Source organism: Schistocerca piceifrons, chromosome 3 (assembly GCF_021461385.2).
Source record: "Schistocerca piceifrons isolate TAMUIC-IGC-003096 chromosome 3, iqSchPice1.1, whole genome shotgun sequence".
Taxonomy (NCBI): Eukaryota; Metazoa; Arthropoda; class Insecta; order Orthoptera; family Acrididae; genus Schistocerca; species Schistocerca piceifrons.
In genome coordinates this window covers 82941334-82968953 of record NC_060140.1, presented here as the reverse complement: position 1 = coordinate 82968953, position 27620 = coordinate 82941334, and the positions used below count along the sequence as shown (strand labels likewise).

Genomic DNA, 27620 nt, shown 5'->3' with positions numbered 1-27620 from the left:
CGCCGCCCACACCGTCTTTCACCTCAACACCTTCGCCATTTACCCCCACAACCAAACCCTTTTCACCTTCACCCACCTCGACACCCTAGTTTAAGCCTCTTCCCTCCCCTCTCTTCACCCCTCCCCCTTTCCCATCATGGCACAGCATGAGTGATGCATCCTCTTCCTGCATATCCGCTCCTCTACACCAACAAATACCTACTCATGGACACCCTCTCCCCTCCACCGGGTCGACACCTTCTTCCTGAACAAAACCTTCCTCCAGCCCCACCATACTATCCCCACCTCTCCCTCTATCCTCCACCGAACTGATGCTCCTGGTCCCCGAGTACAGGGTGGCGTCGCCAACGGCCACCTTAAGCACACCCCCGTCTGGCCACAGCCCCTCTTCAATGATCCCACCGAATACCTTATCCTCAGTGTCTTCTTCCCCTCCATCACCGTCACCTGCATCACCATCTATATCTGCTCCACTGCTCCTATTCCCTATGACTTGATCTCCTACATTGACTGCACCTTCTCCACCTATGTGAGTGCTGCTGACATCAACATCCGTAGCCGCTCCCTTGCCGCCCTTCAGCCGTGGCATCAGTTCCTCCTCACGATCCAGGGTGACCTTTTCCGCTTTCCCAGCACACCCATCTCGAAAGCGACACCACCCCCAATGTTGTCCTTGCCTCTGCCAATCTCCTTCGGCGTATCGCCGTTAACATCCTTGACCCTACAGGTAGCGACCAACTCCCCGTCCTTCTCACCATAACATCTGCTCACCACCCGCCTCCAGCTCCACGCCCTGCACCCCCCTCCCAAGGTAGTAAATGACTACCATTGCTTCAGCTCGGATGCCTACCGGGAATCCATCTCCACCCAGGTTGGAAGCCACCCTCTTACCTATCACCATCCTGACGACATCGACCACTCTTCGTCCTTCCTTCACAAGGTCATTACTGACGCCATGGAGGATCATGTTCCCTCTAAAATCATCCACACCCACCGTCTCACTCTCCCTCCGTGTGCTGTCCTCCTCCTCCATGAATTCCGCCACCTTGCTTCCTGCACACTCATGACAGGGATACACTCCGACACCACCGGCAAATACAGCGACATGTACGGAACCTTATTATAGCAAAGCAACGCTGGGACTGTTGCCAGACCTGTACATGACTCAACGCCACTCTCCCTATAAACTCCTCCAAGTACTGGTCAGCCCTCCATCACCTTACTGGTTCCCATTCTGCTCTCCATTACCCCCTTCTACATAAAGACCACCCTCTTACCGACAACCTCAGTAAGGCCAACCACTTGACTTTCCACCTTCCCAAGGTGTTCTCCATCCCTGATGATCCCCACTTCGATTATTCTCTTTTCCTCACCATCATGAAATGTGCCGATACCTCGATTGCTCCACTTGCTCCCAGTCTCCAGAACCTGGGGCAGTTGGCCCTCTCCGACATCAACACTCCACTCACAGAACAAGACATTACACGTATCCTCTGGTCACAATGCAACATGGCCCCTAGTCACCTAACGCCACCTCAGAGAATGCCCCTTCTCCTTCCTGACTGTCATTGCCAATCTCTACGTCATCCTGTCTACCGGCTTCTACCCCGGCCTGTGGAAGACTTCCTGCAATCCTCTTATTCCTCAAACCCAACAAACCCCCTTCAGTCGCCTGTTCCTATCGTCCCATCTGCCTCACCTCCTTCTTCTGCAAGGTCTTCGAATCCATCCTCTCCTGCCCTATCCATTGCCACCTCAATCAACACCACCTCCTCCCCCTTACCCTGTGTGGCTTCTGACCCTCTTTCTCCGCCAAAGACCAACTCCTTAACGTCACCCACCTTCTTTCCCTCCAACTTAACTCCAGTCACTCTGCCATTTTTGTTTCTCCCAATCTCCAAAATGCCTATGACCGCATATGGCATCCCGGTCTCCTCCTTAAACTCCAGACCTACACCCTGCCTATCAATTTTGTCTGTCTGGTCGCTTCCTTCCTCTCACACCATCCTTCCTGTGTCACCCTCCACAACACCAACTCCTGTATCTTTTATCCCACTGCTGGCGTCCCCCAGGGCTCCGTCCTCTCCCCCCTCCTCTATCTTCTGTACACTGCTGATATGCCCAAGCCATCCCCAACTGTCCACCTCCTCCAAAATACTGATGATACCGCCTTCCTGGCTCTCTATCCTACCCTTCAGCAGTCCCAACGCACCGTCCAAACCCACCTCAACCACTTCACCACTTGGTGTAGCTAGTGCTTCTTTCGTCTCAGTCCCTCCAAAACCAAGGCAATCATCATAGGCTGCACCACTCGCTCCTTCTGTCTCCATGATTTCTACCTCACCATTTATGGTCATCCCATCCAGCTCACCCCCACCCTGAAATACCTTGGCCTCACCCTTGACCATCACATAACCTGGACCCCTCATCTCCTAACTATCCAGCAGAAAGCCCATTCCTGCCTCTGCCTCCTGAAACTCCTGTCTGGCCAGACATGGGGACTGCATCCTTCCACCATCCTCCACACCTACAAATCCCTCATCTGTCCTCCAAATCCTAGAATGCCACATGCTCCACATTGCCTTGTGTATCTGCCTTGTATGACCTCATCCCCTTCCCCCACCTCCTCCTTTTCCTCCAACATCTCTGCATCCTTTACACTGTCTGCAGGCTTGAGCCCCCGCCCCAGCCCCTGCTTTCCTCCTTTCTCTCTGTCTCCCACCGATTGCTGTCCATCTAATACTGTATCTCCACCTCGACACCTTCCATCTACTTCATCAGGGAAATTTCCAGCACCTCCCCCTCCCATGTTGAACTTTGCCATTCAATCTATGCTTCCTACCAACTGTAGCCTGGCCTTGTCCCCTCCCCCTCCCCAAGGCCCCCCTTTTCCTCTCCCCTCCTTCTCCCAGAGCGGATTTTCCCCCTTCCCTCCCTGAGTCCCTGCACCCCCTCCTCGGCTGTTTTCCTCTCGTGTCCCTTCCCTCCCAAGCTCTCCTTTGGCACCCTCCCCATCTCATCCCCCTTCTCTCCCCTCCTTCTTGCCTCCTTTTCCCTTCTACTTTGTGCCACCCCCCCCCCCCCCCTCCCGGCAGATCCTCCCTGGTTTTTATTCATTATCAAGTGTGCTGCATTAATGTTGTGTTCTGTACCGTTATACAGTGTCATCTAGTGATGTGGTTTTAATTGTGTGCTCAACCTGTATATAGTCCACGTTTGTTTGTGTGCTTTTTATACTGTGACTGACTTTTAACTTGTTTTTGCCTGCAGTGTTTTTTTAAGTGTGCTTCAAATTGCCAGCTGTGTTCCTTTAACTTTATGTCGACTTTTTAACTGTCCCCCAGTGCATGTCCCCATTCTAGTGTTTATTTTAACTCCCATTATCTCCATTTACAGTGTTTTTTATGTCCCTTTTTTTATCCCCCTTTTATGTAAGAGTTTGCCTTTCTGTATTTTCCTTTTTGTAAAGCTCTTTGGCTGAAGAATGGTGGACTGTGCCACTGCCCATGTGGGGCAGGGGAATGAAATTACAATAAAGGAAAAAAGAAAGAAAGCCTTAGGTAGAAGATATGCGCATGCTACATACCATGACCTCTTATGACAATAGTATGAAATATGATGATAAAAGTAACCTGAGGATGAATAAAACGGCTACAATAGAGTACCTATTATCTGAATACAGATCAACCGGAATATGGACTAACGGAAGGTGTTCCATTGGGTAAATTCAATTTTGCATGCGCACCATGTAAAAGTTCTGTCACTCTAGTCTGGGGTCTGGTCAGTTCGGTTGTTTCCACCCTCCTGCCAAATGCCACTGATGCAGTTCTGTGTTTGTCTGAGTAGAGTTGCGCTCTATCAAAAAACTACAGTTCGGTAGTTTTGGTACACTACATAAATGCCGTAGTAAATTGTTGGGTTACTGGTAGTATTGGTAGCAGTGGTACGGAAACAAACATAAATGAATGTGTGTGAGAGACACTGTGGGTCGACAACTTCTTTTTTGTTTTTTATCCGTCTATTTGTTTGCTTTGCATGTAATTAGAACTGCACACCGTTCAGTGCTAGCCCATTGAGTATTTTACGATATATAAATTGTGTTTTATATGTAATAAAAGTTAGTGGATCGCATAACTTTTCTTCCTTTATATTAACAAACCAGTTACTTTTGATGGAAGTACAGCTTACATGCATAAACATATAAAAATCTATACAATTGTTGCTGTTATTTCGTACTCAGATGAACATTCTTAATCACAATAAAAGACAAGAGTTACTATTAATCAGTGTAAATTGTTTATGAACATCAGAAACATGTTTATTCACATGTTTTTGTTTTACTTTTTTTTCCAATTTTACCCTTTTTGTTAGGAAATGCGTTTCCTAGTCTATATGGTGAAACTGTGTTGTGTTTTCCACTTTTACATCCCTCTGTTTCGCATTGTTGTTGTTGTTGTGGTCTTCAGTCCAGAGACTGGTTTGATGCAGCTCTCCATGCTACTCTATCCTGTGCAAGCTTCTTCTTCTCCCAGTACCTACTTCAACCTGCACCTTTTGAATCCTTTTAGTGTATTCATCTCTTGGTCTCCCTCTACGATTTTCACCCTCCACGCTGCCCTCCAATACTAAATTGGTGATCCCTTGATGCCTCAGAATATGTCCTACTAACCGATCCCTTCTTCTAGTCAAGTTGTGCCACATATTTCTCTTCTCCCCAATTCTATTCAATACCTCCTCATTAGTTATGTGATCTACCCATCTAATCTTCAGCATTCTTCTGTAGCACCACATTTCGGAAGCTTCTATTCTCTTCTTGTCTAAACTATTTATCGTCCACGTTTCACTTCCATACATGACTACACTCCTTACAAATACTTTTAGAAACGACTTCATGACACTTAAATCTATATTCGATGTTAACAAATTTCTCTTCTTCAGAAACGCTCTCCTTGCCATTGCAGGTCTACGTTTTATATCCTCTCTACTTCGACCATCATCAGTTATTTTGCTCCCATAATACCAAAACTCATTTACTACTTTAAGCGTCTCATTTCCTAATCTAATTTCCTCAGCATCACCCACTTTAATTCGACTACATTCCATTATCCTCGTTTTGCTTTTGTTCATGTTTATCTTACATCCTCCTTCCAAGACACTGTCCATTCTGTTCAGCTGCTCTTCCAGGTCATTTACTGTCTCTGACAATTACAATGCCATCGGCGAACCTCAAAGTTTTTATTTCTTCTCCATGGATTTTAATTCCTACTCCGAATTTTTGTTTTGTTTCCTTTACTGCTTTCTCAATATACAGATTGAATAGCACCGGGGATGCACTACAAATCAAAGATTTTCGAACAAAAGCTAAATTGAACATGGACAGTTTCAGTTTTGCTCTAAATACTGTTTCTTTTTAAGTAACAGACCGAAGAATAACTCTGCAGAACAAAAATATTCCATGGGTTACGTGGCTCTCAGTTTCTAGACTGGTCTTTAGGGGAATATAGTATGACATTGATGACATGCGCGAAGTGTTGGAAATTAGGTAATGCCCAATAGATATGCAACACATCTAATGTACAGGCAACGCGGTTTCGATCTTAACTGACCAAGGCTAATGGGAAAACTACCGTCTCTACGCTTACTTACGATAGCCTGTGGTAGTTTTACAACTGTACGTCGGAACCCTCACTTGCGACAGACCGTGTTGTTGTTTTCGGTTCAAAAAGGACTGTAACAGGTGGCAGGGGAAGCGGGAGGCATAGAAGGTGGAAGGGGATTTCCTTTTCAAAAATCGGCTGATTTAGACGAATCTGCCCGTGCCAATTTCCTCTAGTTCTTGAATATTGTATACATCGAGAAAAGAAGAAAGTTTACATCTGGGATGTTACTCTCCGTCTAGTTTATGTTTGCAATGTTCCCTACAGAGGAGATAAATAAATAAAAGTTGTTATTTACCTCCAATTCTGTAGGTTTTAATGTTCTAGTCATCTTGTACGATATCAGCACACTTTAGTATTATTTCCTTTTTTTAAAATGAATATCCTTTTCTGTTCAATTATTTTCATCACACGCAGATACGCAAGCAATTGTACAGTTGTCCCCTACTGCTATAGAGGACAGACGCAGTAATAACTCGTTTAAAATGGACTCTTAAACTCGCGTCCGAAGCTTTGCAAAGCAGTTCACTTTGAGACCACGACGGTCTGTGCGCCGTATGGTGTACAGGCGCGGGTCTATCGCCATCTTGGTCTGGGGCTGTTCGTGAGATATCGTGGCACTTCTTCCGCGAATGGCGAGCACTTTTTCGGACACAGTTCGCAGTTGTGGACACAACAGTGGAACAGTCGCCATGCCATAGTAGTCCGGGAGACCATTACAAAAAAGTGCAATTGTTTTGTATTACTTGGTGTTTTAACACATTGCTATTGACGTCATAACAGACAAAACCCCATTTTATTCTGGGACATGTGACGCCCAATCACTTTTAAACGTGTCGTAAAAAGTAATGTTGGGAAACTACTAGCTACAACTTTTTAAGCATTATTAGCAACACATATTATAGACAGAAAAGGTCAGCAAGGTATATACTATTGAAATATTATGCATTGTAACTAGTGTTATTAATAATAGCAATACTGCATTGTAAATATTAAAAAATAAACTTACATTAATAATATAAATTTGTTTATTATTATGAATATTTTTGAACAATCAGACTTGAAAAGAGTACTATATAAATCAAAGACTTAGAACAAAACCAGTAGAACTTTGGCGGATAGCAGGTTTTGATAACGGGCTTTTGTTTGTTAGGCTGTCAATAACAACATATTAAAACGTCAAGTAGCATTACGTGGTTGTACTTTTTCTCACGGGCTTCCGTACTATTGGAACCAATCAGTGCCTAGACTGGGAGAGAAATGAACACTAGAATCCAACGATTCAGGGAGCTACAGTTCTAGGGAACTGCGTCAAAGTGACTCGAAAGACTTTCCTCGGCCTCTCGTAGTAATACTGAGCGGTTGTTCAACATGCTACGTCCCACTCGCAATATTCTGCTTTGAACATTTTCATTGTTCACCTAATTGTTTTGAAACTTTGTGCGAGATTAAAATTGTATGCCGGATAGATACTCTAATCTGGGACCTTTACCTTTTGCTGGCAAGTCTACAAGCACGTCTCGTTATCCGCCGTCACAACTTAACTTCCGTCAGTACCTTCCAAACTCCACAGAACTTCTCCTGCATCCATAGAGGAAAGTATGTAGTGGAGAAATGACTTTGCCATAGCCCAGACGATTGTTTCCAGAATGAATTTTCACTCTGCAGCAGGGAGAGCGCTGATTTCAAAGTGTGCAGGAGAACTTCTGTGAAGTTTCAAAATCACTAAACGTACGTTTACATCCTCAAATAGCCAAACGCTTTTCAGAGACTTTAGTTGTATGTCTCCTGAAGAAAATGCGGTGACTTATCGCTGATGATTTCAGGTCCAAAACTTTAAAGTACAGCGATTATGTGAAATTCATCGAGGAGCTAGCCAGGCAGAAGAAGATGGAGCCGCAGCAAATAATGGACAAGATGCTTAACTGCGGACCGCCGGGCACCGCAGGCGCTACGGTAAGCCACTCACTACACACGCTAAAACTCGCCACACACAGGGGGCGTGGCCCCTCCCTAGTCTAGTGTAAATAAAACTATTGCTCCGACAACAACAACTTTTTTACTGCAGTAATGAATATCATAGTATGTATTCTGCTCCTGAACTAGGTTTTACATTCAGTAAGGATTATTCCGAATTCCAAGAAATAAGGGTCTCAGCAATTTCTGCAAAACCTGATGTTTTATAAGCAGAATATTGAAGATTTTATCTTTTAAAAAGGATACATAGTCCAATCAAATGGTGTATTTCTGGTAAAGCACTTGCCCGTGAAAGACAAAGGTCGCGAGTTCGAGTCTCGGTCTGCCACACAGTTTTAATCTGCCAGGAAGTTTCATATCAGCGTACACTCCGTTGCTGAGTGAAAATCTCATTCTGGAAACATCCCCCAGGCTGTGGCTAAGCCACGTCTCCGCAGTATCCTTTCTTCCAGGAATGCTAGTTCTCCAAGGTTTGCAGAAGAGCTTCTGTGAAATTTGGAAGGTAGGAGACGAAGGTACTGGCACAATTGAAATTATGAGATTGGGTCGTGAGTCGTGCTTGGGGAGCTCAGATGAAAGAGCACTTACCCGCGAAAGGCAAAGGTCCCGAGTTCGAGGCTCGGTCCGGCACACAGTTTTAATCTGCAAGGAAGTTTCAAATCAGCGCACACTCTTCTGCAGAATGAAAATCTCATTCTGAGAAGCAGCCTGTTTTTGACCCTTCTGCGAAAACATCAAAAACGCCTACTTCCACCCGCAACAACTCGAAAATGCATGTTATCAGCCAAAGCACCTGCACCACGTGAAAATACGTAAGATTTCCCGCAAGAGGCGTCTGTATCATTAAAATTTCTCGTAGGGAAGGGGGGAGCAAAGTGAGAATTACGAAAAATATCTTCTGCACCTACTGCCAAACGTACCGTCCCACCTCTCTATCGCTCATCATCGATATACTTTCGGTGTATTACGCTTAAAAGATGTTGTTTCGACTGAAGCGATGGGAAAACTTGTTTGATGATACGTTAACAAATTATATTCACTGCTTATTGCGCACAGGTGCCTGAATAGACAGGTGAATATGAAATCTATGTGTAGTAATGGACATGTGTCACGAAATGAGAGAATGTCAGCACAGGATTGGGTCATCAATTTGAATAGGTTCTCTGTCTGGAAAAGAAAGAACGCATTTAGTGATAGAATGTCAATTCAAAAGACAGATAAGTTTTATTGTGAACTATCTAAGTATGAATAAATTCTTGTACTGATGTCGGGTGCACATTTTATTTACTCGTCTCCATTTGCAGGTCGGTGGCCCAGGCAATGTTTCTTGGGCACTAGAAAGTCCATTTGAGGCGTCTTGGGCATTTGAAGATCCAGTTAAAGGTCCAGGGGCTACGGAATATCCAGGCTGTGCAACGAATTGTTGTTCTTCAGTTGAAAAAACTGAAATTGAATAATTAATGTTATGATAGATAAAGACTGATTGATGAGGATGCGTAATGCTGCAAAATACACTGTCGGAAAAAATTAGTACACCCTTTAAAGGTTTCCAATTCTCTCAAGATTTACAGTTGCAACAATGCATATGGAGTACATAAAATGATTACATTTACAGATAAATAGCACAAGCAGTTCTGAGGTACCAGGTATTAAAGCACGCTGAAACACCGGTATCAGTACGTGGTTTAACCTCCACCGGCAGCAATGGACGCGCCGACTCCGGCATCCGGTCAACAGTACAGATGGCGGCTACTGTCACGTCATGCTACGCCTGCTCGGCCGGTTCACGTCGTTTTGTAATAGTTGCTGACTGACGACTCACAGGAGCTACTTCCCTCCCCATCATATCCCACACGTGCTTAATTGGAGACAATCACTTTTATATATCGTAACATTAATCATTCAATTACAATTTTTTCAGTTGAAGAACAACAGCTCACTTTTCAACCTGGACATTTTCCTGCCCCTGGCCCTTTGCCTGGACCTTTCAGAGCGCGAGACCCCTCTCCTGGACCTTCCAGTGCCAACAGCCAAACGGACACGAGTGAATAAAATGTGCAGGTGGCATCAGTACAGGAATTTCTTCATACTTAGATAGTTCACGATACAACTAAGCCAGCGGTTCTAGGCGCTTCAGTCCTGAACCGCGCAGGTTCGAATTCTGCCTCGGGAACTGATGACCTCAGATGTTAAGTGCTTAGAGCCATTTGAACCATTTGATATAACTAAACTGTCTTTTGGAAACTGGAAATTTGTGGTAAGATCTTATTGGACCAAACCGCTGCGGTCATCGGTCCCTAAGCCTACACACTACTTAATCTAACTTAAACTGACTTACGTTATGGACAACACACACAGCCATGCCCGATGGAGGACTCCGACGGGGGGAGCCGCACGAATCGTGACATGGCGACTGAGACAACGCGGCTACCCCGCGCGGCCAACTGTCTTTTGAATTCACATTCTGTCACCAAATGCCTTCTTTCTTCTTCACATAGAGAACCTACTCGAAGTAACGACCCAATCCTGTGCTCGACATTCACTCATTTCATAACACATGTACTACATACAGATTTCTATTCAGTCTCATGTTCTCAATATGTAGCAAATTTGTTACTGTTTCATCAAACATGTTTTCCCATCGATTCAATCAAAACAAACTCCTTTAAGCGCAATACACCGAAAGTTTATCGACGATGAAAGATGGACGAGTTCGTCTGACTGCAGGGCGCAGAAGATTTTTTCGTAATTTTCACTTTGCTCCCTCCACCCTACGAAAAAATTTAAAATTTAATGTTACTAACGTCTCTTGCGGGAAATTTAATGTTCTTTCACGTGGTGTAGATGCTTTTGCTGATAACATGTATATTTTTCGAGTTGTTGGGGGTGGAAGTGGCCGTTTCTGACGTTTTCGCAGAATTGCCAAAAAACTCGCTGCTTTTCAGCGCACTCCAGCGCCGATATCGTCTGTCAGAAAATCAAATCTGGCTAGTGAATTTTATAGGAAAATTTATAAACTTTAATTTTGTGCCGAATGGTCATCTCCGAAAAAACGCGCAGTTTTAGATATAAAAAAACGGGAAAAATGAAAAAAGTGCTATGAAGGAGCAAGAAGTCTTGGCTGCAGTATTAACAACGTAACCAAGACTGCTGGTTTTTCGTATCGCACGTACTGGTTGCCGTACGAACCCAGTTATGAAGTGGAAAAAGTGCGGTGATTTTGAGGTTTTTGGGTTTTTTATCATGAATCCGACCTCCTAAAAGGCAACATTCATGAAATTCGGATTCAGCACCCCAAGAAGCATACATGGACGAGAGAAAAAGCCTTTCGCGATTTTGTTACGAAAACAGCTGTTTTGAACAACAATTGACAGGAGTGCTAGAGCATTCATTATCTATTTAGTATGCGGCAGTATCAGTCCTAGAGAAGAAATGAATAGGACATTTTCTGCAGGAAATTTAATTTAGGTTACTTTTTCACTGGGATACATTTTAGCTAGAGGCGGCTGTTTTAAAGTTATTCCAGAAAAACGTACAGAAGTGACCTTCAAACACACCCCTACCCCCTCATTCACTCCAGTTACGAGTTTTAGTATATTTTTCATGTCACCCCTTCGTACCACTGTACAAATCTCCTATGACTGAATCGAAGTCGTGCAACTGCCACTATGGGGTTTCTACTGCATCCGCAACTTTGGTACCACTGACGCGATGAGAGATTAGGTACCACGTTGGCGTAGTGTCTCCCTTTAATTTCGTCGGACTGTTGGAGGTTTTCGTTCCATGGGCCCTAATTACAGTGCCAGTGGTATGAAGAAGATCGTCAGGTGGCACTTTATTATATTTCACTGAACCAACGTACACAGCTTCCTTGGCCCGAGTATATACTTTTTCATTTCCCTGTATTCCGCTGCGCGCCTTCACCCAAAACATGATGGTCGTCTTAATTACGAGGGAAAGTTCCTGAACTGCCCTCATAATGTTAATTAAGAGTGATACTTTTTAAAATTTGGAAAAGAAAACCCTCATTGTATCAAAGTAAATTGTGCTTAATTTGAAGCTTTGACATGTATTTATGTTCTGGACAAATATCCACTACGGCTTTGAACATACTGACGAACACGTCTAAATCACTCTGTCCAACATCAGTGACTTTATGTCAGTGATACCCTGAGGAATGTTCGCCTCCAAACGGTCCAAAGTTTGTAGCTTGTCAGCATAGATCGGGGATTTGATGTTACCCCAAAGGAAAAAATCACACTCCTGTGGCGCCACTTCACGGATCCACGTCTCCAAGTGATCCTGTCGCCAAACTTCTCCCTCAAAAACTCGAGTTTAGCATCAGCTGAGTAGCACATAGCGCCATTCTGCTGGAATCACATGTTTCCAATATCTATGGCCTCAAGTTCTTGTCACAGGAATTCGCGTAACGTGGATCCGTAGCGTCACCGTTGCTGGTAACGGTTCTTCTCTTATCATACCTTAATGAAAGACCCTTTACTAGATAATGCTGAGTGTGAATCTGATAAAATTATGATTGTTTCTTCTTGAACTTCTCTTTCGTATTTACGTTTCTCTAAAATCGCTATGTGTTCTACACTTCGCCGTAATGGCCAGCCGGGCTGACTCATTATTGCCCCAAGAGGTGGCAGCTCTGAGTACTAAATTCCTCATCCCGTATGCTCCCATGTCACCTACAAATAAAACCACGTATTCTTTGTTCAAATGGTTCAAATGGCTCTGAGCACTATGGGACTTAACATCTGTGATCATCAGTCCCCTAGAACTTAGAACTACTTAAACCTAACTAACCTAAGGACATCACACACATACATACCCGAGGCAGGATTCGAACCGGCGACCGTAGCAGTCTCGCGGTTCTGGACTGAGCGCCTAGAACCGCGAGACCACCGCGGCCGGCGTATTCTTTGTAGTATCCCTTTGAGCCACGATATAATTAAATCAGGTGAAATGCAGTAAAATATTTGTTTTTATTTTTATGTGTCGTTAGGGCACAAACTGACTGTTTCAGTGGGAAACAACTGTAGCAATACCAACTTCATTAGACCTGTACGTAAAAATTGTCACCTTTTCTTAATGACAAATGAACATTTTTAATTACATGAGCCATGTGACAAACAAAAGTATTATTGCAATATAAACAGAATTGAGACCACAATCACAAAACCGGATTCCATAATATATAATTTTATGACGACCCTCCATTTCAAACATGTAAAAAAAAAGTCCTTTCAGTGCTTCACTATTTATGATGTAGCTGAAAGCATTCGGTCACCTTCGTCATAAAAATCGAACTTTGCACATGGAATACGTCCTTCTGATTCGTTTAGGATTTTGTTTGCTGCTGCAGTGGGCACAACGTTTAGAAGCGCTCTTCCCAGGCACGTGTGTTGTTTTATCAGTATCATATGCACTGCCTTTGAAAGATAGGGCTTCAAGTGATTTCTTGGGCTATCTGAGTTCCATCTGCTCAAAGGAGGGTAGAATATTCTGCGTCACCATTTCTTGCATTTCTTGCTTTGGCGGTCAGTGGCATATGTTGCCAAAATACCAGGTGATCAAAAAGTCAGTATACATTTGAAAACTGAATAAATCACGGAATAATGTAGACAGAGAGGTACAAATTGACACACATGCTTGGAATGACATGGGGTTTTATTAGAAGAAAAAAAAAAAAAAATACAAAAATTCACAAAATGTCCGACAGATGGCGCTCCATCTGATCAGAACAGCAATAATTAGCATAACAAAGTAAGACAAAGCAAAGATGATGTTCTTTACAAGAAATGTTCAACAATAGCTGTAGTCGAGGGATAATGTTGTGAACAGCACTGTAAAGCATGTCCGGAGTTATGGCGAGGCATTGGCGTCGGATGTTGTCTTTCAGCATCCCTAGAGATGTAGGTCGATCACGATACACTTGCCACTTCAGGTAACCCCAAAGCCAATAATAGCGCGGACTGAAGTCTGGGGACCTGGGAGGCCAAGCATGACGAAACTGGCGGCTGAGCACACGATCATCACTAAACGACGCGCGCAAGAGATCTTTCACGCGTCTAGCAATATGGGGTGGAGCGCCATCCTGCATAAACATCGTACGTTCCAGCAGGTGTTCATCAGCCAGGCTGGGGATGATGCGGTTCTGTAACATATCGGCGTACCTCTCACCCGTCACGGTAGCAGTTACAAAACCAGAATCACTCATTTCCTCGAAGAAAAAAGGCCCAATAATGTTAGATGTGGTAAATCCAACCCATACCTTGACTTTCTCGTCGTGCAATGGAGTTTCCAGTTTTAGGATTTTCGGTAGCCCTAATTCTGCAGTTGTGGGCGTTGACAGACCCTCGGAGCGTGAAACGAGCTTCGTCGATCCACAACACGTTACTCAACCAATCGTCATCTTCCGCCATCTTTTGAAACGCCCACACCACAAATGCCCTCCGCTTCACTAAATCACCAGGTAACAGTTCATGATGCCGATGGATTTTGTACGGATAGCATCGGAGGGTAGGCCTCAGTGCCAACCAAACAGTAGTGTATGAAATGCCGGTGCCACGTGCGACTGCACGAGCGCTGACTTCCCCGTGCATAGACGAACCCGCTAGTCTCCATTTCTTCCTGAACTGTCTCAGCAGCATTACGCCATGTGCCATGTGCTCGGTCGGCCACTACGGGGTCTATCGTCTAAACAACCCGTGGCTTCGAACATCGAAATCATTCTCGCCACAGCTGCATTTGTCAACGGACCTTTACCCGTTCGAATCCCCTTCCTATGGCGATAAGATCGTAACGCTGAACTAGCACATTCCCCATTCTGATAATACAGCTTCACTAAAAGCGCCTTTTCAGGTAACGTCAGCATGCCGCGACTGCTGGCACATCTGATTCTCTCTCTTTTTTTTCCTTTATTGTTATTTTAAACACCTGTACACCAGGCGGGCTTGCAGCAGCATCCTACGCCGCTCTTCAGCCTCAGGAAAATATTAAAAGACACATAGACTGAACAAAATGGTGGGCAAAAACATTAGACACAGAATAAAAAAACACGAGGCCGTTCACACTCGACGAAAACCACACTAAAAACTGTCGGCACGATGCACAAACACTGACGACTTCGACGGCACCGGTGAACGGAGGAGCGCGACGGCGAACACTAAACCCAAACACGATGGCACACACACGAGAAACTGGTGGCGATGATCTCCAGCGCGTGAATGTCCACATAGCGTGTGTGAGTCCGGGGGCCTGCCAAGAGGGGAAGATGGGGGAGGGAGAGAGGAGAGCAAAGATGCCAATGGCAGAGGAGATGGGAGGAGGAATGGAGGTATGGGGGTAGGGGAAGCCCGGGGGAGGAGTGGGGAGAAAGGGAGGAGGGAGGGAAGAGGGAGAGAGGGTGCCCATAGCAACAAACACAGGGAGGGAGGATCAAAGTTGGTAGGAGGGATAGATGGAGGGGAGGAGGGCACCATCAGGGAGGGGGAGCTGGCGGAAGACACCTTGGGAGAGGGTATGGCGAGTGGAGAGATGGAGAGCAGGTGGGACGTGGAAATAAAGGTGCGGCAGCAGACGTGGGTGGGAGAGGATGGGAGAGACCAACGGGTGAGGAGGATCGAGTTTACGGGAGGTGTAGAGTATCCGTATCCGTTCGAGGAAAAGGAGGAGATGGGGGAAGGGAATAAGATCATAAAGGACCCGCGTGGGGGAGGGAAGACAGATGCGATAGGCGAGGCAAAGAGCATGGCGTTCTAGGATCTGAAAGGATTTGTAAAAAAGGTAGGGGGAGCGGAGATCTAGGCAGGGTGGGCGTAGCAAAGGACAGGGCGAATGAGGGAATTATAGGTATGGAGGATGGTGGAGGGGTCCAGACTCCAAGTACGGCCGGAAAGGAGCTTGAGGAGACAGAGTCGGGAGCGTGCCTTGGCTTGGATCGTCCGGAGGTGGGGGGGTCCAGGAGAGACGATGGTCAAGGGTGACACCAAGGTACTTTAGGGTGGGGGTGAGGGCGATAGGACGGCCATAGATGGTGATGTAGAAATCGAGGAGGCGGAGGGAAGGAGTGGTTTTGCTTACAATGATCGCCTGGGTTTTGGAAGGATTGACCTTAAGCAATCACTGGTTGCACCAAGTGGTGAACCGGTCAAGATGGGATTGGAGAAGGTGTTGGGAGCGCTGCAGGGTGGGGGTAAGGGCAAGGAAGGCGGTATCATCGGCGTACTGGAGAAGGTGGAGGGGGGGTGAAGGCGGCGGCATGTCCGCCATATACAAAAGGTACAGAAGAGGGGAGAGGACGGAACCTTGGGGCACAGCGGCAGAGGGGAAAAAGGTGTAGGAATCTGTGTTGTGGATGGTGACGTAGGAGGACGTTGGGAAAGAAAGGAGCCAATCAGACAGACGTAGTTAATAGGAAGGGCGAAGGTTTGGAGCTTGAAGAGGAGACCGGAATGCCACGTGCGGTCATAGGCTCGTTCAAGGTCAAGGGAGAGGAAGATAGTGGAGCGACGGGAATTAAGCTGTTCGGAGAGGAGATGAGTGAGGTTAAGAAGAAGGTCATCGAGAGAAGGATGGCAGAAAGCCACAAAGGGTAACGGGAAGGAGGCAGTGCTGGCGGAGATGCTGGTGGATGCGTCGGGTGAGGATGGATTCCAGGACCTTGCTGAAGACCGAGGTAAGGCTGATGGGATAGTAGGAGGAGACAGTGGATGGCGGTTTACCGGGTTTAAGAAACATCAGGATACGGGAGGTTTTCCACAGGTCGAGGTAGTAGCTGGTGGACAGGACTACATTGTAGAGCCTGATCAGGGTGGAGACGAAAGAGGCAGGAGCTTCACGAAGGTGGCGATAGGTGACACGATCGTGACCAGGAGCGGTGTTGCGTTTCGTGTGGAGTGTAGCGATGAGATCCTGTGTAGTGATAGGGGCATTGAGTTCAGTGTGTGCAATGTTGTCCAAGTACTGGAAACCAGGTGCGAGGGGAGGGACAGAGGTGTCAGTTCGATCGCGGACATCTGGGAAGAGGGAGTAATCGAACTGGAGATCGCCGGGGAAGGTAAAAACATCGGACAGGTAGGAGGCAAAGTGATTGGCCTTACTAAGGTTGTCAGGGAAGGGTTAGTTATCATGAAGGAGAGGATACTAGCGAGGGGGGCTTAGATCTGGTAAGGCGGTGGAAGGCTGACCAGTACTTGGACGAGTTTATAGGAGGGGTAGCATTTAAACGGGTGCATGTCTGGCGCCAGTCCTGGCATTTCTTAGCCGCAAGCAAGTTACGGATGTGTCTCTGGAGTTGCCGGTGGCATTGTAGTGTGTCCGGGTCACACGTGTGGTAGAAGGCACGGCAGAGACGGCGGGATTCACGGACGAGGAGGATGGCCTGTGGGTGTAAGGTAGGACGGTGAGGGTGGATGGCAACAGAAGGGACGTGGGCCTCCACGGCCTCAGACAGTGTCTGCTGGAGAAAGGAGGCGGCATGGGTAATATCATCAGGGTGGCGGTAGGTGAAGGGGTGGCCATTGACCTGGCTGGGTAGGGTATCCCGGAAGGCATTCCAGCCAGCATGGGAATAATCATGGACGTACTTCGGGGTAGGGTCATGATGGGGGTCGGGGCAGGGGCCATGACCGTCTGAAACTGTGAGGAGGACAGGGAAATGGTCACTACCAATGGAGTCCAGGACATCCACTGTTATGCGGCCAAGGAGGTTAGGGGAGGAGAGGACGACATCAGGAGTGGAGTTGGATTCGGGGCGGGTGTGCTGGGGAATGGGGACGAGGTCACCTTGGAGGGAGGAGAGGAACCGATGCCACCGCCATAACTGGGTGGCAGAACGATTATGGATGTTGAGGTCGGCGGCGATCACTTAGGAGGGGAAGGTATGGTCAATGTGGGAGAGGAAGTCAAAAGGAATAGGGGCATTAGGGCAGACATAGATGGCGGCGCAGATGATGTTAACGCCAGGGAAGAAGAGACTAAGGATCAGGTGTTCGGTGGGATCGGGAAGGAGAGGTTGGAGCTGAACTGGGATCTGGCGGTGGTGACGAATGGCAACTCCGCCACGCGCTATCGGGAAGCGATTGTCAGAGTGGTGAAGGAGGTAGGGCGAGGTGTGTATGGTGTGGTGGGGCTGAAGAAAGGTTTCATTGAGGAGGAATTCTCTCTCTCATTACAGCTCCTTTTATACACGATTGTCATGTGCAGTCACTGACGTTTTGCTGTCCAGCGCCATCTGTCCGACACTTTGTGAACTTCGTTTTTTTTTTTTCTTTTTGTTCTAATAAAACACCATGTCATTCCAAGCATGTGTATCAATTTTTAACCTCTCTATCTACATTATTCCGTGGTTTATTAAGTTTTCAAATTTATACTGACTTTTTGATCACCCGGTATTACTGCTTAGCCAACGAATTCCATATTTTTATTGTAGTCCTTGACAATTTTTGGGCAGTTGATTGTACAGTAGTTATGCTTCCATCTATCCTTTTTATTTACCGACTTCATCGAGTAAATATCACAATAATTTTAAAACGACATATATCTATGAGTATTTCACAATAATTTCACCGATTTATAAAGTTATTCAGTAATGTGTTATGTTTTCAAAGATTCACAACATACTTAATCTCAAAAATAAAAAAGATTCGCAACATGGTGCGTCTTCTTTTTCTTTATGTTATTTCCTCCCTCAAGTCCTATGCGGCCAGGGGGGTGGGCTGTCAGCGATACAATACTCCGCTCTTCATCCAAGAGTATTCATAAAGATGTAACAAAGACTATACAAAAATATGGGAACTGTTTACTTTTTAAATTAAAAAGATGAATGATGGACAGATAAAAGGACAAAAAATATATATAGCCAGCTAAATGAATGCTGCTTCACTCATGTAGACTGTATGGCCTGCAGAGAATTTTTGTTTGTATTCAATCGAACTTCTATGTTTTTCACAAATTGCAACTCCTTCTAAGCTTTTCGCGCTAATTAAGGCCATATAAGCACGATCTTTTCCGAATTTACTTCTGAGCAAAAAGCGATTCTGGTAGCTGGAGTCTAAAGTTTTTGGCAATCATGCCTTTTGCGTGCTTGTGAAGATATTTCCGTAGCAACTTTCATCCACTAACAAATTTTTCTGTATATCTAACCAAATTTAGCTTTAAAATTTTTTTTAATCTAATCAAATAATTTCATCCCCTATTGCGATCCCTTAGGGGTTGAATTCCCAGAAACACTGAAACAAGTATTTTTTTAATTTCTGACTGAGAAGTCAAATATCAGTTGTCATAGATGTAAACATTAAAAATCCTTTAGTAGCCTATAGTAATTATTTATTTTCAAAAATCTCTCACCCACTATTTTACCCTCTTAGTGGTTGTATTTCCATAAATCCTGAAACATGTATTTTTTATTTTCTGACTGAGAAACCAAACACCAGTTTTCAAAGCTCTAACTTTAAAATTCCCTTAATACCGACATACTTTCAAAAAGCCTTTCATCCTCTATTTCACCCCCTTAGGAGTGGAATTTCGGACAATTCGTTCTGAAGCGATCGTACAGTATAAGATCCACTCCCTTTCGTAACTTCAAGTTTCTATCTTCAGCGGTTTTGGGTGGGCAGTGATGAGTAAGTGCATCAGTCTGACCCTATTTGACCCCCTTAGGGGTTGAATTTCCAAAAACAGTGAAATGTGTATTCTTCCATTGCGAACCGAGAAACCAAACACTAATTTTCTAAGATCTAGCTTTAGAAATGCTTTAACAATAAAATATTTTCATAAAACGGTTCACCCCCTATTTTACCCCGTTAGAGATTGAATTTCCAAAACCAGTTACATGCATATGTTTTATTTCTAACAGAGACGCCAAATACAAAATTTCATAGATTTGGCTTAAAAAAGCTTCCACAGTAAAATATTTCCATAAAAACTTTCATCTCCCATTTCACCCCCATAGGGGTTGAATTTCAGAAAACAATGAAATAATTTTTTTATTTCTAACTGAGAAGCCAAATTTAAATTTTCATAGATTTAGCTTTAAAAATGCTTTCATAACAAAATATTTTCATAAAAAATCTCATCCTCTACTTCACCCCCTTAAGGGTTCAATTTCCAAAAACACTAAAAAACTTATTTTTATTTGTAACCGAGAAATCAAATACCAGTGTTCATATATGTAGCTGTAAAAGTACTTTAGTAGTTCTATAATAATGACATACTTAAAAAAAACTTTCATCATGCTGACACATGTTTTCTTTTATTTCTGACTGAGAAACCCAATGCACATTTTCGTAGATCTAGCTTGAAAGTACTCTTAATAGCAATATTTTTCAAAAAGCCCTTCATCCCCTATTTCATCCCCTTAGGGTTGGAATTTCGTAAAATCCCTTCTTAAACGGCGCCTACAGTATAAGATCCACATCATCTCGAAATTTCAAGTTTCTATACTTAGCGGTTTGGGCTTGGCAAAGATGAGTCAGTTAGTCAATCAATCGGACAGGACATTGTACAGAGATTTAAAAAACACAATTGTCATGAGGTGTTATTCTTTTGTGAAAAAAGCACTGGAGCACTGCACTTTCACTTAATAACTGAAGGACTTGCACTGGGTGAGTTGTGTTGTAAGAGGAGAGAATATCATCGATAGAGATTGCAGGGTGCAGGTAAAGAGATGGAGATGTCTCAAGTAGGGAAACTATGCAGATGGGTAGAAGGTGAAGCAGATAGTGGGAACACAGATGGTGGGAAGGATGGTGGGTAAGGAGGAGTCTTGTTGCGTGGGAAGGGTAGTTGGTACAAGAAGAAAGGGAGAAGGGTAGGTGGAGAGGAGAAAGGAGAGGGAAGCCCTGTTGTGATGTCAGATAGGTGGGGAATGGTTAAAGTTTGTAGGCAGGATAAATATCGAGGTGGATCTCCTTGTGTTGGAGAGGGAGTTGGTGTTGCATTGTGATAGGATGCGGAGTGTATGTAGATGCAGGGACGAAGGGATGTGTTTTTGAAGGCATGGCAGCATACCGAGGATGGTCATGAGAGGCAAGGCTGTGGATTATTGGAATCTAGTGTACAGATAGTACAGGGTGATTCAAAAAGAATACCACAACTTTAGGAATTTAAAACTCTGCAACGACAAAAGGCAGAGCTAAGCACTATCTGTCGGCGAATTAAGGGAGCTATAAAGTTTCATTTAGTTGTACATTTGTTCGCCATTTCAGCCAATAAGGTTTTTGGTCCCTTTTTCTTCGAAGGTGCTCTGTAACTGGACTACAGTATCTGGAGTATCTGGAGATGTTAGAGAATTAATTGGCTGTTCCCTCAGCTCGAACAAGAAGCACAACAATTCATATTTCAGCAGCATGGAGCGCCACCACATTGGCACTTATCTGTCCATAACTACCTGAACGTCAACTACCCGAGGCGATGGATCGGCCGCCAGGCAGCCCGTGACAGAGCACTTCATCACTGGCCTCCAAGAAGCCCTGATCTTACCCCCTGCGATTTTTTCTTATGGGGGTATGTTAAGGATATGGTGTTTCGGCCACCTCTCCCAGCCACCATTGATGATTTGAAACGAGAAATAACAGCAGCTATCCAAACTGTTACGCCTGATATGCTACAGAGAGTGTGGAACGAGTTGGAGTATCAGGTTGATATTGCTCGTGTGTCTGGAGGGGGCCATATTGAACATCTCTGAACTTGTTTTTGAGTGAAAAAAAACCTTTTTAAATACTCTTTGTAATGATGTATAACAGAAGGTTATATTATGTTTCTTTCATTAAATACACGTTTTTAAAGTTGTGGTATTCTTTTTGAATCACCCTGTATAGGAGTTGTGCCCGAGGTGTTCAATGTTGAGTGAGGAGGGGTGGGAATTTTTTAGATGGTACAAGGTCCATGTGGGGGATGGTAAACGGATGCAGAATGCGAGGCAGAGTGGATAGGGTTTGAGGCTCTGGCGCGCCCGGGTTCACGGGTTCGATTCCCGGCGGGGTCAGGGATTTTCTCTGCCTCGTGATGACTGGGTGTTGTGTGATGTCCTTAGGTTAGTTAGGTTTAAGTAGTTCTAAGTTCTAGGGGACTGATGACCATAGATGTTAAGTCCCATAGTGCTCAGAGCCATTTGAGGCTCTGGAGGAACTTGTAGAACTTTGGTGAGGTAGATATCCATGCAAGATCTGCATTAGCAGAGGTTGAGTCGGATCAGGATTTTGCAGATGTGGAGAACTGTGGAGTGGTGTACAATCTGCAAGTTCAGCCTGTTAGTAGTTTTAGTCTACTGTGGGCTTTCTGTTGGATGGTTACTAGGTTGGGTTTCCACGTTAGTTGCCGTTTGAGGGTTGTACAAGATATTTTAGTGTGTTAGTTAACTGGATAGGACGGTTGTACATGGTAAGGTAGAAGTCATGGAGGCAGAAGGTGCGGGTGGTTCGGCACATAATTATTGGCTGCGTTTTGGAGGTGTTGATTTTAGGGAGCCATTGGTGACATCAGGAGGTAAACTGATTGAAGTGGATTTGGAGGGATCGTTTGGGGAGTATAGGGCAGAGGGCGAGGAAAGCGGCGTCATCAGCACACTAAAGGAGGTGGCACAGTCGATTCGATTGAAACCACTGACATAAATGTAAGCGTTCCTTAGTAAAACTTTTTGTATACTTAATATTATCTAATATTTAGAAACTGTCAATACTGCTGATCATATAAAATAGAAAAAGTCTTTCCTTAATTACAAAAACACGATTACTACAAAAAACCAGTGAATTTAATCTTGAGTTCTATTTGTTTGAAGTAGAGCGGCATCTGCTTATAGCTCATAGTTCCTGCTTTGCCGCAAGACAACTGCACGGATCGATCATGTCACTATGGATACAGTGAGAAAGGAGCATTTCAGTAGGCACAAAGCGAAAATATTAAGGTAGTTTCTCTGCGCAACTCTTAGGCTGAAAGGGGTATACTGTACTGTATAAGCACAATAAATGACATTTCGATATTCGCTCTCCTTACTTATGTTGTAATTTTAATCGCCAGCGGGTATAACTGTACTGATATATGAGGGACTATCAATAAGTAATGCAATAAATTTTCTTCTCGGCCAATTTCTGCTGAAAAAAATGCAGAATTTGTTGTGGAACATCGTGGAATATTCCTGTTTCAGCTCCTATATAGTTTCATGAAGTTCCAGTTGGTGGCGGTACTATACGTAGCATTTAAAGTGGCGTCTGTAACCGAGCTGTGTTCCAAGCACAGTGCTATCACTGAGTTTCGTTTGGTGGAAAATCAGAGCATCACAGATATTCATAGCCGCCTAAAAATGTCTACGGAGACCTTGCAGTGAATAGAAGCATGTCACTGGAGGTGATCGATGGATCGGTCAGATTCCTCGCTGTCCAACTGGACGTCACTGTGGGTAGTGCTGACACACTCGTCCAGCAGTTGGGGTAGTCAAATGTGTCAACCCCTTGGGTTCCTCGCCGTCTAATAGAACACCATAAAAAGCAATGAAGGAACATCTGTACCAAATTACTTCGGTATTACGAGGCTGATCGTGGCAAATTTTTGTCGAACATCGTCATAGGCGATGATACATGGCTAAATCACTTCGAACCGGAAACAAAACTGCAATCCGTGGAGTGGCACCACACGATCTCTCTTCTGAAGAAAAAAATTCAAAGCCATATCCTCTGTTGTTAAAGTCATTGCGACGGTCTTCTAGGACACTGAAGGAGCTATTCTGTTTGACGTCCTCCCTCATGGAGCAACGATCGACTCTGTAGTGTATCGAGCTAGCTCCAGGAAATTGAAGAAAAAACTTCAGCGTATTCATTGCCACAAAAATGCAAACAAACTCTCCCTCTCTGTGACAAGGCAAGGCCTATTACCACTCTATAGACCCCAGACGAGCTCAGAAAACTTCACTGGACTGTTCTTCTCCATCCGCCCTGCAGCCTGAATCTCGCACCTTCCGACATCCATCTGTTTGGCCCTGTGAAAGATGTACTCTGCCAGAGGCTGTACGTGGATGATGGGGAGTTTAGTACGATATCTCCGACGTCATCTAGTAGAGAGGTCCCATACAGGCACGCAGTCTCTCCCAGTAAGATGGGGTAAGGCTGTGGTATTGAATGGAGATTATGTTGAAAAATAGGGTTTTGTAGCGAAAAGAGTGGGGAGTAATATGGTGTATTGGAATCCACAATAAAACCAACGTGCTATCAGAAAAAAGGTGTTGCATTACTTATTGAAAAAATGGTTCAAATGGCTCTGAGCACTATGGGACTTAGCTGGTGAGGTCATCAGTCCCCTAGAACTTAGAACTACTTATACCTAACTAACCTAAGGACATCACACACGTCCATTCCCGAGGCAGTATTCGAACCTGCGACCGTAGCGGTCGCGCGGTTCCAGACTGTAGCGCCTAGAACCGCTCGACCACACCGGCCGGCTTACTTATTGAATGCCCCTCGTAATTGCCTAAGCATGGGTAGCAGCAGCTTGCATTTCTACCAGCTCAGTGAAAGTACAATAAAGGGAAAAAGAAACTGTTAGCGTGCAGGATGTGTGTGTTGCAGCAAGCGCTGAAGACAGGCGTGGCGGCGGCGGCGACGGAGCGGCTGACGGACACGTCCAAGTACACGGGCAGCCACAAGCAGCGCTTCGACGAGAGCGGCCGCGGCCGAGGCATCGAGGGCCGCGAGGACATCGCCGACACCTCGGGCTACGTCACCGGCTACAAGGCCAAGGATACCTGGGACAAGACGCACCAGAAGTGACGCACCGCCCTACTCCTACCCAAACCGTGTGTGCAAATTAAAAAGTTAGCTTGTCTGCTGTTCACTCAAAACAATAATAAAAATATTTTGGTATGAATCGTTTTATTGTTTCCGAAGTATTCACCTTACGGTTTGTTAACTTTACTCTGCATTTGAACCAGTTCCTTAGACATTATGTCTAAAGTGACACTGGTGCCAGAAATCAGAAACACAGAGAGTACTAATATAGCGTTGAGGGTTGCATTCATTAGAAATAAAGGTGCCGCTGTTAATTCTGTGTTATACCGTCTTCCTCCGCTCCCACTGCAGTCTCGCGAGTATGACGGATCTGAAGATGGAGGCTCTGTTCCTCGACTCCTTCCTTACTGAAGTGCGCAGCGGGGTAAGACTAGTCCCACCTTAGCACACAAGTCGAGTGTATGATACTGCTGTTGTAAAGTGGCACTGACAGAGCGAAAAGACTGACTGATAGGATCAGATTGCCTCTAAGGATGCTGTGCTTTGTGAGACCTTGGAGGGTGTAAGATGAAAATTAAGTGGTGCAGTGAATACAATTACAGCTGTACTCCTTTAGATGACAACTTCCATACTATAGTCCACATTTCAGACGAAAAACAAACAAATTTCATCCATTGCTAACAAAGTAGATGCATTTTTGTTTATTTCACCTCCACCATGACGAAATATAGTATGTGCTCCTTCAAATTAAAACTGGCTACAGACCGTCACTCTTGTGTCCCTGTGGCCAAAAAGTATACTATTTGTGTATTGTTGTGGTCATGGCAACTTGCATTACATACAAATATACACATGCACATATAGATGTATCCATATGCATACATAGATGTTATGTATATAGATGTACATCTATATGTAGACATACACAGGAATACTTTCACAAAACAAAACAAATGCATACAAACATGAACATAAGGGAAAGGTTGGCAAGAGTACTACTCACGCAAACTAAGTTGACATTCAGTGTGATGGCAGATGGGAGCAACTGTGAAAGCATTTCCATTTACAGTCACTGCCATCAGCCACTGCACCGAGTGTCAACTTCGTTTGTGCTCTTTTTAAATTTTATTTTGTTGTGCCATAGTCTTAAGAGGTATTTATATGAAACTAATACAGACTATCAGCTGTTATCTAATGCACAATTTTCAAAATTAAAATTAATTTATATGCATAAATAGCACATGAATGATTTACAAGTGCAAAGCGCTGCAAATGCCTATTCTTGGACGATCTATGATATAAGATTACACAACCATGATATACAAGAGTACACATTTGCAAATGTTTTCTTACTTAAATAAATCTCACTGTCCAAATTAAAAACACTTTTTCGATGGAATGATCATATTACTGAAATGAACACAGCTTTTTAGGCACTTAAACTAATGTAAAAATGTGTAACATAGCCCCTGTAATCAGTACAATGTTCATGCCACTGGTCATGCATTAACTCGTCTGCTGCTGAAGGACCTGTGTACTTCTCTCCATTAGAGTCTTCTCAGCTGTTGTCATTAGTTGGTTCTTCTTCTGGATCTACCTTTTGCAATCGTTCTTTTTGAATGACTTTTCCTCTACCAGAGATTTTTTAAAAGGCGAACTTATTAATATTTGAGACCGTGCTCTTTTGTGTTTCCTCTTCTCTCCAGTTGTCTGTAGGTTTGGAGAGGGCTGAATGTCCCTTGGGGGTAGGTGGGAAGGTCCTTGTTTGGTATGGTGGGAGATATGCCTTTAGAGGGTCCTGGTTTCTGGTTTAGTGTAGAGAGAATTGTTGGTGGAGAAACAGACAGTTGACTATCTTCATTTTCTTCACTGGTTACAATAGGCATTTTTAGCGCAGAATGTTTCATGATATTAGTAGGAACAAAATCGCTTCCATTAAAAAATCTTCGTTTTATGGCCATATACCAAAACTTTTGAAAGCACTAGTAACTTTCTCATTTGAAGCAACCCTATTACAAGCATTCCCACATAGTTCTTCAATGTGATACTGCATAATAATGGCACTCCCTGGAAGTGAAACGTGCCATTTGTTACATTGTTTGTTGGGAAAATGTCATTTTTAATGCACAAAATAAAATCCATTAAAAAGATGAAGTTGAAGTATATGATAAACAAGTTTTAGAATTTACGTTTGTGACAGGAAATGAAGAAACAGTGCGTCATTTTCAGTGCGTTTTTATCCTTAAAAAAGTCTCCTTGTTGGCAAAAATATAGATAAAGGCTTATATGTCGATGATTTTGATCAAATGACTCCAGCCATACAACCAATAAAAATAGTGCACAAAAAAGGTCTTCTAACTCTAAGATTAAAAAATACAGTGATGACAGTGCCTGTGTTTCGTGAAATAAATTAGATTTATTAAATTCTTAATCAGTAGATGGAGGGTGATCACATCTGGTCCCTGAAGTGTATAACATTTGCTGAAATGCATCATCCTCAAAGAGTAACAGCTAAAAATGGAAGACAGAGAATTGTAGGTCTTTGCACAATATGTAAAATTAAAGAGTAAATTTGTTTAATGATGGAGTGAGGGAATCACTCACCCCTTCAAATACTGTTAATATTCGTGAAGAAATTACTGATGAATTACATAAAACAATGATAAAAAATTAAAAGGGAAACAATGAGAAAATTTTTAAGAGAAGTAGTGTTGTTATATTTGGTGTAGATGATTTATGGCAAGCTGATTTAGTAACAATAGAATCTGGAAACTTAAAAGGAATTTCAAAAATAAATAAAAATATAAATACTAATTGACTGTAACTGCCATTTTTTTTCAAAATGTTCTTAGCCTATTACAATCAAGGACAAATCAGGTAAAAGTGTAGCTATGTTTTCAAAAAAATGTTTAGAGAGAGAGAGCACCAAGAAATCTACAGACAGATAAATGTAAGGACTTAAACAATAAAGATATTCAAAAACATATAAAAAAATATCAACCATTATTCAACCTTTATTGAATTAAATCACCTGTTGTTGAAAGATTTAATAGAGCACTAAAAGAAAAAATGTGGAAGACATTTGTTCTTCAAGGAATATGTAAGTGGAATGAAGTATTTGAAAAATTGGTTGACAAATACAAAAATACAAGACATTCAAGAATAAAAATGAAGCCAATAAAAGTTACTCACAAAAATTGTAAGCCAAATGCCTCTATCCAATGATAAACGAAAATTTAAAATAGGACATAGAGTTAGA

The 27620-nt window shown here is 43.8% G+C and overlaps 1 protein-coding gene across 1 annotated transcript in view; it reads left to right on the top strand.

The window, feature by feature from the left end:
• LOC124789952 (tubulin polymerization-promoting protein homolog) overlaps positions 1 to 24449 on the top strand; it is a 48627-nt gene extending 24178 nt beyond the window's left edge. Inside the window, exons 2-3 of the mRNA XM_047257481.1 lie at positions 7484 to 7613; positions 24203 to 24449. Of these exons, the coding sequence (XP_047113437.1) occupies positions 7484 to 7613; positions 24203 to 24403 (331 nt within the window). The 3' untranslated portion in view covers positions 24404 to 24449. The remainder of the gene's footprint in view (positions 1 to 7483; positions 7614 to 24202) is intronic.
• The last annotated feature ends 3171 nt before the right edge of the window (positions 24450 to 27620 follow it).